Genomic DNA, 15,698 nt, shown 5'->3' on the forward strand with positions numbered 1-15,698 from the left:
CTGCAAGCAGTGAAAGAAAAACTGTGAGAAGTGCCATGTACCTGTGTGCCAAGAGCTCTAGAGCAGCTTTACATTCTAAAGAAATTCACAGTTTTTGTCTTCTAAAAAAGTAATGACTTTCTTCACTACAACTGCAAAGACTAACCATGTAGAACTGTCCAGCTCTTTGTGCCAATACCTTCCTGCCCCAGGCCATGCTGCTGGGGGAAAAGAGAAACCACATATTTCAGCCACAGCCAGGCACCAAGTTACTCTGTGTTAGCATGGTTTCAGTTTCTGATTCTCTTACATCTTGTGCTTCTTCTCCAGAACCCTGTTTTTCTTGCTTTCCCGCAGATACAAGACAGTATCCGGTGTTTGTGGGTCACAAGCCGGGACGGAACACCACGCAGAGGCACCGGCTGGACATTCAGCTGGTCATGGTCATGAACAGAACCCTCTACGTTGCTGCTAGGTCAGTAGGCCTCTCCTTCACCACTCCTTCCTTGCTGCTTGCAGAGCAGAAGAGAGAAGAGGAGAGATATTCTGAGTTCTTCTCTGCTGGGCATGTTATTTTTAGGATTTTCTCACACTCAGAGAGGGGTTTGCAGCCTGTTAGTAAGACATATTGGACACCTTGTTAGTCAGTCAACTAAGGCTTAGTTTTGCAAGGTACCAAGCCATTCCTTTCAGGACTACATACCTCCGCCTCCCTTTGAGTCAGGGAAAAGGGAATTTGCCATATAAGTTTTTCAGTGCTGTGGAATAGAGGTCTGTCCTCATCCTGTAATTTTGCTTGTGCACAAAATTAATTACATATTATGGAGAGTGATTCTGCTAGTGCATAAAAGCATGTTTGGATAAGAGTTGTTAAACTTTAATGTTGCTGGTTTAGGCATATTTTTAAAATCATAAAACAAACAATCAAACAAAAAGTGAGGTGGAAACGTGTTTGCTACAATTCTTTTGATGTACTCAGAAAGGTTAATTGAATTTGGTGTTTGGATTTTTATTTTTATTTTTTTTTTGGAGAGCTATATGTGTTGATACAAACACATGCCCCTTTGTAAAAATTGCATATAGAGCCACCCATTTAGTCAGTGTAGCTCAGCATAGCCCTATCAGCCTCGCTGGCGCTACACTGATTTATACAGCTGCCAACCTGGCATAGATCCAACATTAACACTTCCTCTCCCTGCTTGCTGTTAGCAAAGGAGGCTGACGATTTCATAGTGGGAATTACCTGACGGAAACAAGACGAATGCAGGAAGGGCCCTGATTAGCAAGGGTGGGTAGTTCATCTCAAGAGCTCTTGGATCTAGATCCTGTTTGGGAAACCTGCCCCTCTAGTAGTAGCTTATTTCCTGACATTTTTCTGGTCCTTCTCCTCCACCTGAGAAATGTGCAACCTTCTGTGTGCCACAGAGAGCCAGGCTGTTGCTGCAGATGGGAGCATGAGAGGAGGTCGGTGGGATGGCAAGAAGGTGAAGGAACAGATGCTGAACAGGCAGCCCCTCACCACCAACCCTGTCCTCAAAGCCCTTGGTAGCCTCCAGGAGCTTCCTTTCAAATGGTCACTTCCCATCTTCTGCGTGGTCAGATGTGTCCTGTGGTCTCCCTGTTGACCTCCACTCAGCACTAAGTAATCTGTTGCTTTATACCAGCAGAGTCATTGGGTACCGTTTTTACATAGCTCTTTCTTTGGCTGCTTGAAAACTGCACTTGTAACTGCTCACCTACCCAGGCATTGCAATCGTGTAGGCTAAACACAGCTTCTTCAGGCTTCTCACTTACTTGAGTTTGTATTTCATCCATGTGGCAGGCTTTTGGTCTCTTGCTCTTGCCAAGCCGTGTTGGTTTCCCTGCAGCCTCCACTGCCATAGCTTTTACTCCCAAAAGCAACATCAAGAGCCAGAGTCTTAAAGCCAAGTTGTTGTGGAGTTTGAGGTTTTCCAGCAGAGAACATTATTGTTTTCTGAACACTGCCAGATTGTTTTTTGCTTTTTTCAATACTGCTTTTTTTCCTGACCTTCCCGAGGGGTCATTGCACTGCTCCCTTCTCCCGGGGGTGCAGATCACACATCTCTGATGCCCCGGCTCCCAGCCTGCACTCACATCAGGCCTAGCGCTCGGTGTGGCAGGGCCTGCTCTCAGGATGTGCAGAGAGACCTGCACCAGCCCCTCGTTTTCTCCTTGCCTCAAGTCCGCAACATAGCATGTAGACCAAATACTAAGAGTGGCTGTAGGGCACAAGAATCCCTTCCACAAGGGATTCACGTTCACCTTGCAGATCTGTTTGCGGGGCAGTCTACTGCCAGGCGCTCAGGCCTGGTGCATCTTCCCCCTTGTGCAGGAGCTGCGGTGGCACTGGCTGCAGTGCACCATGAGTGGGCAGCCCCAAGAAAAGGCCACCCTGCACTTTGTTCCAGCCCAGGGCTTAGTATTTCTGCTGCCTTCAGTGTGATAACAAGCAGGGCAGGGGAGCAGGCTGAAGCCACTTGGAAGGTGGCAGCAGGATTTCCTCCTTTTCATAGCTGAGTTCCCTTTGCTTTCCTTATTTGTTTTCCTTTAAACTAGGAAATCATTTGCAGGGAGAAGGTGGTAAATCTGCTTTTGTGGATTTTGCTCTGTTGTGCTCATAGTTTGTTCCCAGACTGAAAGATTGACGCAATTAGAGTCACAGTGCCTAAGTTTCCCAAGCCCAAGCTGGGAAAACCCAGCTAAATATTCTGGAACATGAAACTACTGTGTGCACGAGTTATATAAAGAATGCAAATATTTGGGGTGAATACGTGTATTGGTGTGTGCATATGCATTCTTACATATTCTGTAGCTATACACTTGTGTAAAATATTTTACTATAATAGAAGTGCTTCTATACTCCTTGAGCCTATCGACCTGCAAAGAAAGCATAAAGCCTTAGTCTGTTTTGTATTTACACAAGCAGAAAAAATCTTCTTACATTTTTTTTCCTCTGGTAACTGAGAAACTCTTTGACATATTCTTTTCCCCTTCCACATGTTACTGAATAAAACTCCTACTGGGCTGAGAAACCTGTATGATGTAAGTTAAAATTCAAAGGTCATTTTTAAGTAATAAACTTCAGGGAATTAGTCATCCTTTGGTAATTAGTGTGAATGAAAGTTTACAATACTGCTTTTGTTTCAGAGGCAGTAATACATCTAGAGACTGAAGTAAATGTGTACACAATTGAAGGTGTTTCTTAAACAGTTTTGTAGCAAGATTCATTGCAAACTGCAGCTAACATAAATCCCTTAGCCATCATATCAGGTGTTGCTTTCATGCTTTCAGTATGGCAGTGCTAAATTTACATTTGTACCATTAGCAGAAAAGCAATCAAAACAAATGATTAAACATTGACAGTTTTGTTTTGGTGTTGCCGGTCTTGGGTTTTACTTTGTTTATTTGCTTGTTTTAGAAAATCCAGTGTTTACTCTGCAGATAGTCTCCTCCAGGAGGAGAGGACGAACTCAGGTTTCAGAACTGCTGGCACTTTGTTACTGAGTGACTGGCACAGAACATAATTTCTGTCTGTCCATCATATCTTTTGTCATAGAGTGTGTGTGATTTCTGTATTGAGTACTGTCAGATGTAATTCTGTGTCACTTTGGAAAGGCTTTCATGTTATCAGGCAGAGATAAATTAGCATAACTCAACCAAAACCCATGAAACCATGTTGCTTTGCATCTAGGGTGTCTGAGGTACAGTGTTTAAGGAGCAGCTGTTTTCTTTTTTCTCATGGGAAGGGTACCATCTCGCTGTCTCTCTCACACTCACACACACACACACACACACCCTTTTCTAAGTTTGCCATGCCTCCTCCTCCCACTGTCTTCTGTGGTGGCTGCTTTTGTCCACATTATCTGTCACCCTTCATGTGTGCGTACAAAACAGTTTATTGAGCCTGTGAAGCATTGGGATGGCTCCCTCTTCACTTGCCGTTACACATTTCCAGACGCTGCACCGAGTGGCCAGGGGTCATGCACAGCCGGTGGCATGATTTAAATTCCCTTCCTCCACAAGATTATGCCATGGCAACAAAACTCGGTTCTGCTGACTGGAGGTGGGAAAAACGGAAGCTCTAGGATTAAGTCAATTTGTGTTAGAATAACTTAATTAGCAGCGAGCTGTACACATACCACAGCTAGTAGATAGTAGGAGTTGGGCAGCAGTGGGAAAAGGAGGGCAAGGACAATCTGGTATTGTCTGTGGCTGGAGAACCTTCCCCATGATCTGACAGCTCTCTCCCTCTCTACTGTCATTGTCAGCAACTTTGTTTCAAATGCAGAATGAGAAAAGGATATGCAATTTGCCTGATACTAACCCTCTTTTAGATGATCCCGTAACTCAGAGTCTGAATTTTCTTTGATCTATTCCTTAAACCAGAAAGAGAGCCCCCTGAAAGATGTTTTACTGAGGACGGAACTAAGCAACTCAAGCCTCTTTCTGAATAACATCACTGTACTTTTAATTGTCTTGTTTATAAAGAAAAAATCTTAACTGCTGTAAATTAAGACTGATAATTAAAATCAAGAGCTGTGCTAGAAGAACATTTTTAGAGATCCAGCAGCACCTAATTTGCAATTCAAGAGACTTTGTTCCCACTTTTATATAGTAGGAGTAACAGCAACAAAGAGCAATGTACATAAAAATGGAATCGTGCAGTAGTCTATAAAACTGATACAACACTAACTGGTAATCTGAGCCCAGCACCAACCCTGACCACTGCTCTGCCAGTAAAGTCAGGCCAATAATAAACTGAGGCATTAAACCAATCTTGAGAGAAAATGACAGTTCTGGTTTTACAGAGTCTGGAGGAGAAAAAAAAAAAAAACTCCTCAGTTTGGTGTCTTAAAAAGTAAATAGCCTCAAGTGCTGTAGCAGACAGTAGGTTTTAAAAAGCCAGTTCCATGTAACAATGCTGCCTCTTTTCTCCGCGTGAGAGAAGTGTTGCTAATTCTTGTTTAGATAATGTTTTGTGTTTGCTTTATTTGAGAGAGAGCACTGTTTCCCCCAAACTCAATAAAGTGAAGCTAGTCTTAACAGCAGAAATTTCTAAAATGGAAGCAGTCTGTAGTCTATATCTTACTTGCAGCAGACGCCTGTGTAGACCCCTCTAATGCCCTGGATCATTCTCCAGTTGCACAGCTTCCCACATTTTGAAAAAAAAGTTAAGTGTTATTTCAAGGAGAAATGAGATACTCAATATTTTTTCTCTTCGTTCCCAATTTGGTGTGGCTGTTACTACAATGTTGTAACATATTTTTTTTTTCAGATTTTAGGTTCAGAAATGTCCTTGTTCTCAGTTTGTGCAGAAAAGAATATTTAAAAATGCCTCTTTGCCTGAGTAGCTGAGTCTATGTACTCTTTCCAAAGAGAGATTGGCAGCTAACTGTAGAGAGAGTCGGGCTCTCAGGAAGACAGAAAAACAAATGCAAGCTTAGAAATGTGAACTTTTTGCAGAGGAATATTTTACAGTTTAGTTTGGCCATCAGTGTGTGAAGAGAAGAATGATTCCTAGGAAGAGTTTCATGGCTGTCAGCCTTTTGCCTACCATATTGTCAATCAAATAATCACAGCTGAGGTTAGACACATAATTAGAAAGAAGGAAAGAAGGAAAGAAAAAAGCATTAACCTCTTTTTAACCCTGAATGGCTAAATATGACACAGTGACTGCTAGCCCAGGATGCTGGCAAAAGCTGTCACAGACTATTGCAGCTGATTTCAGATACATAAAAGCATCTGCATGCTAGACCGTGGCATCTGCTCTAAGTCCTATGGATTAGAAAATATATAGGGCTCATCTCCTTTGCAAAATATTATTTGTTGAAACAATCCCTTTTAAGAAATAATACTGCTTTGAAATTTTGTAGAATTTTCCTTTTTTTTTTCTTCCTTTTTTTCATAATGGAAAGGAAGATAGTTTATATATGGAAGTGCTTTTCTGGGAGGAGCATGCAATGCTGTTGGTAATGTTTCCTGGTGAGACCTGTGATCTTTTTTTGGTATGGATTATGGATTACCTCATGATAGATAATTCTCCTCATAATAAATTAATGGTTTGACTACTTCATTTGACTTTGGATTCATTTGCCTTTGTTTACAGGGACCATATTTATACTGTTGATATGGACGCATCACATACAGAAGAAATTTATTTTAGCAAAGTAAGTAGCTTTTATCATCTTCCAGGAACCAAGGACACTAGAACGAGCTTCAAATAAATAGGAAGATAACATTGTTTCAAACAACTTGCCAGCGCTGCTATAAAAACTGTAATAAGCAAGTAAGATGGCATTGCTAATCATATTTGGGGAAAGCTAGAATAGCAATCATGTCCTCTGTGAATTTCTGATAAGTGTTTTATCTGGGCTGATAAGCTATCCATACTGAAGTACGGCGCAGTCCCTGATGGAACATACGTCAAACATATTCATTTATATTCAGCAGCTTTCTATAATGGCTATACTATCCCAATTAAGTATACTGAAACTTTCATCATAAAAAGCAAGTGCTATTTACATATTTTCATGCACACAAATTCACTCATGCAAGTACTCACTAAATAAAATCTTATTATAGCATCACTTTGTAGATGTATTCACATTATCTCCATGGGAAGTTACATTCAAATTAAGAAAGAGCTTTGTCTGCATTACCACATTGCATATTAACATAAACATGCTAGAAATAATCTCCCTTCAGCTCCTTTACATTGCACTCACTTTATGTAACATGTGGCAAACAGCCTTGGTCCAGCAGACGACCATATCAATTTGACCATTGGGTGGAATCTGCTGTAGGAGGAAATAGTGTTTCATTATAGCTATGAAAGATGCTGAAGATGAGTTTATGCCTTGCTGCTCTTCAAAAAAGTGAGGTCACAGGCTTGTCGTGAAAATGAAAGCAATGTTGCTACATCCATGCTTATTCTTTCAGTTTGAGGTCCTTAAGCAAATGGATAGTGCATCAGTTTACTAATGGGAAACACTGTCAGGAGGAAAGTCATGGTTAGAGTGTCTAAGGTGTTACTACTATCTTAGGCCACGCGTTCTTAAATAAAGTTTGATTATAATTAATCAGCCTACCATGTGTAACATTTTCTGGAACTCACCATAAAATAAATAAGTAAACAAACAAACAAACAAACAAATAAATAAAATAATAAATTAAGGCTGGGATTTACCTGTAAGTGTTCCAGAGGAAGAATATTAGTGGATAAAATCAGCACTATCATGATAGGTTGAGCACTCTCTGAGCCAGTTGGTTAACTTGAAGTGATAAGAATTAGCAGAATTGCAGTCTCTTTGCTAATCTAAAACATTGGCTTCCAAAATACATACTCCTTTTAGGTTCCAGTCACAATATATAGTCCATAAATGTTTATTTTGATTTGCAATTTGTTATTATTACAAATTAGAAGAAGAGAGCATCTAGTACTTTTAGGAAAGTGCTCATATTTTCAAATGTTAGCCTGGTGTTGAATCCAATAGTTTTAGGCTTTCAGAAAAAAATGGGACAGATTTCTGGTCTAATGAATAGGCAGCGACACAAAATTAAGTGAATGCTCCACATCACTGATCTTTCATTGTTACGGTGAATTAATCATGGAGAAAAGGTGTGGAAAGCTTTCAACAAATATATGTTCAACAGTAAGTCTCCCCTAGGGGACTTGTACTTCTGAAATCAAATGCAACAACCTCTGGGCTCTAATTGATTTCTTTCTTGATCCTTGCAGAAATTGACATGGAAATCTAGACAAGCTGATGTAGACACATGCAGAATGAAGGGAAAACATAAGGTAGGCAATTTTCATTTCTTCTGCATCTGCCACTTTAGTTTAGCTGCTTCACTACTATCTTAGCCTGCTGTCTGTGATGTGGAATGGATCATGCTATTCACTTCTCTGCTTGTAATTGCTTTTTCCATCAGCCTACTGAAGGCTTTAATTTGCAAAAATACTTTACTTTTAATGTGATAAAACATTACGACAGGAGCCACAGCAACATCCTGAAATGCTTAGAGCACTGGAGATTTTGAATATAATGCCAAATGTCCTGATTTTGCTTAACATTGCCTCAAAAGCTAAATGCTGCTGTCCATGCTCCTGTACAAGTTTACTGAGAAGTTGTGGAAGCATGACTGTGTACAGATATAGAAGCACTGTTTCTCACACCAGTCTTCCCTTAGTGTAGCTTATGACTAACACATGTCGAGTCAGAATTAGATGAAGACTCTGATTCTTTATACCTGCTTCCTCTTCTAGTTAAAGCTGCTTTATACCAGTACATTGCATTGATGATGGTGTTGTCTTACAGCAACATAGATGAGAAGATTAGATTTTCACTCTTGAGGAAGGCAACAGTGTTCAAACAAAATTATGCTAAGTGAACAATAGCAGAATCTGAACTATAATATGAATATCATAGCCTCAGTTCTGTGTAACCATTTTCACTAGAATGGAAATCAATTGCATCTTGCTCATTGTCAATTAAACACAGCTGAAATAAAGCCCAGAATATCACAGTGACTACCAGCCAATTTCATTTTAGACCTGACGATGAAAGATCATACCAACAAAATAAAACCAGACAACCAAAATACAGTAGTTTAAATATTTTTTTATTATTTTTTCTTCAGGATGAATGTCATAATTTTATTAAGGTTCTCCTAAAAAGAAATGAGGATACATTGTTTATCTGTGGAACAAATGCATTCAACCCTTCTTGCAGGAACTACAAGGTATGTGATCTGTTTGTGGGATTTATGACCTTTCTTTCTGTTGGATTTATTGTGACTATGCTGGCAACAGCATGATGTGTGTCATTCAGCAGTTCCTCTTTCAACCCTGTAGCATTTATTCTGATTCGTTTCAATGCTACAGAGCTCAATGTTGATTAGATTTCTGAGGACTGCTTGGATCGGTTACCTGCTTCTTTGCAGCTCCCACACATCAGAGTTTATTGCCACTTTGCATTGCCCCCCATAAGTGCAAAGACCTTCAGATTCCTGCTTCCAGATGCAGTGACTCATTAAAAAGTTCCTAAGCTTGCCACTGACACCCAGATCAACACAGGCTGATGTTGAGCATTATCTCTGGGGTAACATGCTTTATATGTCCCTGTGGTCCTGTTTTCCATCCCAGAGCCAGTTCTGAAGACACTTAAGGAGTCAGTGCCCTATAACCTGGGAAGATTAGTATTGGGAACCTAACAGATACAGAAGTTGTAAAGATTCTGCAGTGTTACATACTGTAGCAGTGCCTGACAGCAAATCTCCACAGGTAAAGACACAACAGCAGGGCGGTTGTGGATATTGGACATTCATTCAATGACCCCAGTTTCTTCTTTTGACATAGTGTGTCTCCATCATCTTCATATTGGCAGGGTCCATCTATTCAAATATTTCCCATTTTCTCAGCCATGCAGCAATATAATGTGATACAACCCCCATCAGTGGACGTCTTTGGAGTAGCTGTGAAATTAGTTCAGTTAGGCCTTGATATCTAGACTTTGTTTTTTCAGGCACTGCTATGTCTCACAGGTCATTTCTTATCCTTCGAGAAAAAGAAAATTTAGCTTCAACGATGCTGCTTCTAATGAAATCATGGCTCAATTCTCATTCTCTTCAGTGTTGTCAGATTAAGAAACAACATAAAGACATTAACATTGAGGAAAACAGCTTCCAGAGTGGTATTCACTGTGACTGCTGCTCTTCCTTGCTTTTTCTGCACTGCTGATTTACCTTGTTTAGCCATTATAATGGCCATAGTCTAGGAAACACATTAGAGGAGTTCATCACAGTCTTTTCTTTTAGTCTTTGGAGGAAGAAGCAGATTTATTCACATACGAGCTTGCATCATGGTAACCATTTGATACAGATGGCTGGTGTTCTTGTAACAGCCATCTCTCCTCTTCTTCCTCTCCTTTCATCCCACTCCTAGTGTGCAGCGAGGCTTCCTGGCTTGAGTGCAGTATTCAGTACTACAGCACTGTTTTGTTATTGCTTCATGCTCCATGCCATTAATGCAGCTAACAAATCTCTAACAGCCACCTTTGTTGGAAAGCTGTCTTTTAATACAACTACAGATCTCCTTGGCATCTGGTTGTGGGGGTTATAAATGGCCCTCCTAACCATTGCTGCAGGCATCTCATTCCCCTGATGCATGGCCTCACCTGTTGCTAAGCTGCTGCTGCCCAGGCAGTAATGCTTCTAGGAGTCAGAGCAGGTCACCCCGACACCTCCCTTGACCTTTCCTCTGTAAATTTCTGAATTACAGAAAGAGAGCACTAAAGAGGTGCCAAACAGAAAGCAGGGCTGTCCCTCCTCACTGCAGAGTGGAAGTGCAGAGCAGTCTGCAGTGCTGAGATCAGTACAGGGAGAGTTGCTTGGGACTGCAGCTCATTTCCCCCCATTACTAACTGAAATAATTTTCTATCCTCAAATAAGTGCAGCTAATTCCCTTCACAGTGGGTTTTGACAGAAAAGACACATGACAGAAAACAAATGCTGACAGATCATCCCCACTGGAGGACTTAGGTGCTGTAACGTACAACCTAGAAGTTGGTGGGAGTAGGTGATGGTGCCAGATGGGTTGTTTTTCATGCTTTGTGAATCTGTACTGTATGTGGTTTTCATAGCGTGAGCTCCTCCAATTACTTGAGTATGCTAGGGAGATGCTTATTCCCAAAATACTGCAGTATAAGAATCTTAAACAGGTAAGAGCTGTACCTTTTCCAGATAGCCTGCTAAACCCTCTTGAACTTACTGCAAAGTTGATCTGTGTATTTGTATAATTATCGGTGCCTGGGGTGAATTTGTCTCCCAGGAATTACACTTAAGCCTCAGACTTCTGCACAGATTAATTCTTGCCTGATGGTAAGAGGATTTCTCCGTGACACAGACTCAACTGATGCAGTAACACTTGGAGAGCATCCTTCTGAGTATGTAAATCAAGGAAGAGAGCACCACTGTTGTGACTAGAGCAGAAGGATCTCCGGACTTTGGAGAGAAAAATGCATGTGCGGATAATTGTCCTAGTGTTGTTTCTCCTCACTACTATGGCTTGCAGTCTTTTGCTGTGTATAAGAGTGCTTCTGTTGGATCACTGCTCAGGATAAATTTTGAGTCCGTGCCAGAACCACAGACCACATAGCCTGCTGCAGTTCAACAGGAAGCTTGTGTACAGATAAAATATTGACTGAAGACTTTTGTAAAATGTATGTAAAAAGTAGGAGTGATTAGCTCTGAAAGAATGCCTGACTTACTGGACGCACTTTTTTCAGCCTGATTTTATTTAACACTGTGATTTTTGTCATGTTCTTCATTCATAGCCAGGAGCACAGTTGTATAAAAAACTTTCCTCCCTGCCCAGAAATGAAGAAATGCTGCCATAATCCTGGTCTTGGGTAAGAGGTTTATTTTCTATATCTGAGGAGCTCCCTTTTGTTTTTCAGATGGATACACTAGAGTTCCTGGGAGATGAGTTCAGTGGAATGGCCAGGTGCCCCTACGATGCAAAGCATGCCAACGTTGCGTTGTTTGCAGGTAAAGAAGAATAACTGAAAAAAACTCTTTTGCTTTCCTGCCTGTAGCGCAGACTTGGCCACGGTACTGTGTCTCTTGAGTCCAGAATGCCAAAATCTAAAAAGTGGCAAAGGGAGTGAATAATGACTAAAAATAGGGACCATTAGGAAATCACTTGCACAGGAAGCCTTGCCTTCTCTAGGATTAGTTTCACTACCACAAACAACTTTGCTCAGAGCCTCAGTTTCCTGGCTCAATATTTCAGTATTTCCTGGATTTGCGATAATATCATGCCAGACCAGTGTGAGGCACCATTTCTGGCAGTATCCTGCTTCTACAAAGGACAAGGACAAGGCTTGTATGAACTTTGAGGAGAAGGAGGCAGGATATGCTCTTTAACAACTCTAAACTTAAGTTGGCATTCATAATAAAAGAAAAAGAATGTGCTCTGATACCACCTTTCCTAGATCTAAAACAGGAAGGGAAGGTGATTTTATTTTAAAGCAGAAAACATCATGATGTTCCATTACCAGCTTACTAGCCAAAGGAGAGAAACCTGTTGGTTAATGATGATTTATGCTGCATGCAGCAGAATACAGTTAATTCTGATTTCTACTAGAGTAGGTAAAATAGGGAATGCTTATTAATGGGGTTAGTTTGAGCTGTTGATTGTGAAATGGTATCTCAGTATCTCTCTTCATGAATTCCAGATTAAACTGTTTCTTAATTGAAGTTCTTTTAGAGTGAACCCTACCAATCTTTTATTAGATTTGGCTGTAAAATGGGTGGCAAAGGTAATACAAAAGCCACCCATGATAACATCAATCCTCTTCAATAGGTGTGCTGAAAGCAGTGACTTGGTTCGTATGTGGAAATATTTTAGCAATTCCTCTGAGGGTGTAGGAGTTTGTATGTATTGCAGCTATTCTTAAGTAAAGACCACGTCTGTGGCCAAAGTACTGTATTAGCCACTACTGTGTTTGAGCTGGCATGATCTGCTTTACGAAGGAGAGATTTCATAGCAAGTTGCAAAAAATATTTTTGTTTCCTGTAGTGTATATCAATGGTTCCTTTTGTTTCAAAATAATAATGGTCGTGATGATGGTGTTACTATGTAATTTCTTAATTCTAGTTAAAAGATCATAAAGTAGAAATTCTCTGTAGCAGGTAATTCATAAACCACAAATACAGAAACACACCTTCAGAAAAAGATACATCCCAAGGTTAATTCCACAATTCCTATCCTTAGGGCAGTCTGAGTCACCTGTCTGACATGCCTTGTTCACCACACTGGCCAGAGAAAGCATTTAAGGGCAACTTAACCTAGACATTTACTTACATGCAACTGAAGTTAGGTAAAAAGAGTACCACTCTGTCACTGAAGAAGTCCTCACATTATTTGAAAATTAAAATAAATTTATAGAAATCATAATTCTGTTTCGGTTTTCTTTACTTTCCCGAAACTTTACTTTCTTTACTCTTTTACTTCAGAGTAAAAATTATACTGTTCAAATAAATTTAGGGGTCGGTGCTGGGTCCGGTCTTGTTTAACATCTTCATTGACGACCTCGATGAGGGAATAGTGTCTGCCCTCAGCAAGTATGTCGATGACACAAAGCTGGGAGGAGTGGCTGACACGCCAGAAGGCTGTGGTGCCATTCAGTGAGACCTGGACAGGCTGGAAAGATGGACAGGAAGAAACCAAATGAGGTTTAATAAGAGCAAGTGTAGAGTCCTGCACCTGGGAAGGAACAACCGGACATATCAGTACAAGCTGGGGGACAACTTGCTGGAAAGGAGCTCTGAGGAGAAGGACCTGGGGGTCCTGGTGGATGACAGGTTGACCATGAGCCAGCAGTGTGCCCTTGTGGCCAAGAGGGCCAGTGGGATCCTGGCGTGCATTAAAAGGAGCGTGGCCAGCAGGTCAAGGGAGGTGATCCTCCCCCTCTACTCTGCCCTGGTCAGGCCTCACCTGGAGTACTGTGTCCAGTTCTGGGCTCCCCGGTACAAAAAAGACAGGGATCTCCTGGAAAGAATCCAACAGAGGGCCACAAAGATGATATGGGGCCTGAAGCATCTTCCCTGTGAGGAAAGGCTGAGAGACCTGGGTCTGTTCAGCCTGGAGAAAAGAAGACTGAGAGGGGATCTCATCAATGTGTATAAATACCTGAGGTGTGGGAGACAGAGGGATTTGGCCAACCTCTTTTCAGTGGTTTGTGGGGACAGGACAAGGGGTAATAGCCACAAGATAGAACACAGGAAGTTCTGCACCAACATGCAAAAGAACTTCTTCACGGTGAGGGTGATGGAGCGCTGGAACAGGCTGCCCAGGGAGGTTGATGAGTTTCCTTCTCTGGAGATTTTCAAGACCTGTCTGGATGCCTACCTGGGCAACCTGCTGTAAGGAACCTGCTTTGGCAGGGGGGTTGGACCCGATGATCTTTCGAGGTCCCTTCCAACCCCTTCAATTCTGTGATTCTGTGATTCTGTGAAATCCTTACAGAATATATCTGCTAAAATCACTGTTTGATATGGCATACATATCGATCCCCATGATAACGTTTCAGAGTGCAGCAAAAAGCAGTTTCAGAGCAGTTCAGGGCACTAATCCAGCATATTTTAGTCTGCTGGGTGCATTTACAAGAATATGGCTCTTCTTGCAGCTTGTAGCTATTTTAGATGGTATGTGTGAATTGTAATTAGTCACATGGTCTTCAGGAACTTGGCAGGAAAGAAAATAAATGTGTGATTGTATTAACATGAGTTCAGACATCCATAGCTAAACAATTCAGCTTTTTATTCTATTTTAAATTGTTTTTAGTATCTGCTTTTATTTGCAATTATTTTTTTCTGGTTTTGCTAAGGAAAAAAAAAAGCCATTTCTAAGTAGCCAAATGATGATTGGAATTGCAGGGTTCAGAGCGAAGAGTACAGTCCTGCTAGTAAAAAAGCAGTTATGATTTTTAAACCCTGAGCTGAAATTAAACATTGTCTTTAGGTACAGTAAGGGGAACTTTTTATCGCAAGGGGCTCTCTGCTTAGTCCTGCATATGCAGTCAGTGCCTTCAAGGCCCAAGACAATCTCTGTCAACCTAGAGGAAGGCTGTTCTGATTTTTTGTAGACACAACAGAGACAAGCTGCCGGGTTCACGCCATGATGCTTGTGATACTACCAGCCACCGTGGTTCCAAGGTCTGTCTCACAAGTGAAAACAGCCCTGAGTTATCGTGACCTGCGAACAGTTCTGACAACAAGTATCAATTTAAACTATTGTCGGAGCTTGTGCTTCTACATCCAGATACTTTTGGTTGTCCTTGGGGTGCCATTTTGTAGGCCGTTTCTTATCACTTGTCCTCCAGCCTTCTTTAAAGGAGAAGAATGCATAATTTGTGTGTGAAATGTCTAAAACACGTTTTAGAAGAGAAACATAGGCAATCCTCCTCCATGTCTTTGCATCTCTGCTTCACCTGGGCTCTCTATACACTATTTAATTTTTGGCTAGTGACCTTTGGCCCAAAAGTACTCACAGAGGGAGAAACTTGAAGAAGTGTCAATTAGCTGGCAGTCCCCAGGACCTGTCTGTTTTGTCCTCCTGGTTAAAACCAACAGTTCTGTTGAGGCACCTCCATACTTGTAAGCAGAATTTATAAACATTGAGCTAGAGACATTTCCAGATAAATTGGATAGGGTAGATTAGTATGCCTTAGCTAAACCAGTGAAGAACTACTTCATAAGGTTTCTTCTCCCACAACATCCCTCTTTTTAAAAATTGATGTTCGGTTCTATTTACCTTGTTGGATTTTTTCACTTCAGTGTTCCTGAAGGAGTTTCTCATTTGATTCATAAGCAAAAGTAATTACATTTTTCCTATCACTTCCCACCTTGTTTCTTCTTTCCTTCCTCCCCAGACGGAAAGCTGTATTCTGCCACAGTGACCGACTTCCTTGCGATAGATGCAGTCATATACCGGAGCCTTGGAGACAGCCCAACTCTGCGGACAGTGAAACATGACTCAAAGTGGTTGAAAGGTAGATAAACAAAAAACAACAACAACAAAAAGAGAAAGCCACATCTCTGATGACAATCCTGGATTCCTGACAGACCTCTCTGTCATTTCATTTCAGCCATGGTTTCTGACAAAAAGAAGGAACTAAATTGCATCTCTTTACTTA

The 15,698-nt window shown here is 41.1% G+C and overlaps 1 protein-coding gene across 10 annotated transcripts in view; it reads left to right on the plus strand.

Annotated features, from left to right (window-relative positions):
* SEMA6A (semaphorin 6A) overlaps positions 1–15,698 on the plus strand; it is a 120,001-nt gene that overhangs the window by 55,343 nt on the left and 48,960 nt on the right. For all 10 annotated transcript variants that reach the window (XM_080574903.1, XM_080574902.1, XM_080574904.1 and 7 more), the window contains 6 exons: positions 337–454; positions 6,107–6,167; positions 7,739–7,801; positions 8,641–8,742; positions 11,457–11,547; positions 15,435–15,554. In XM_080574903.1, coding sequence (XP_080431029.1) covers positions 337–454; positions 6,107–6,167; positions 7,739–7,801; positions 8,641–8,742; positions 11,457–11,547; positions 15,435–15,554 — 555 coding nt within the window. The remainder of the gene's footprint in view (positions 1–336; positions 455–6,106; positions 6,168–7,738; positions 7,802–8,640; positions 8,743–11,456; positions 11,548–15,434; positions 15,555–15,698) is intronic.

Source organism: Anser brachyrhynchus (assembly GCF_964034855.1).
Source record: "Anser brachyrhynchus genome assembly, chromosome: Z".
Lineage (NCBI taxonomy): Eukaryota > Metazoa > Chordata > Aves > Anseriformes > Anatidae > Anser > Anser brachyrhynchus.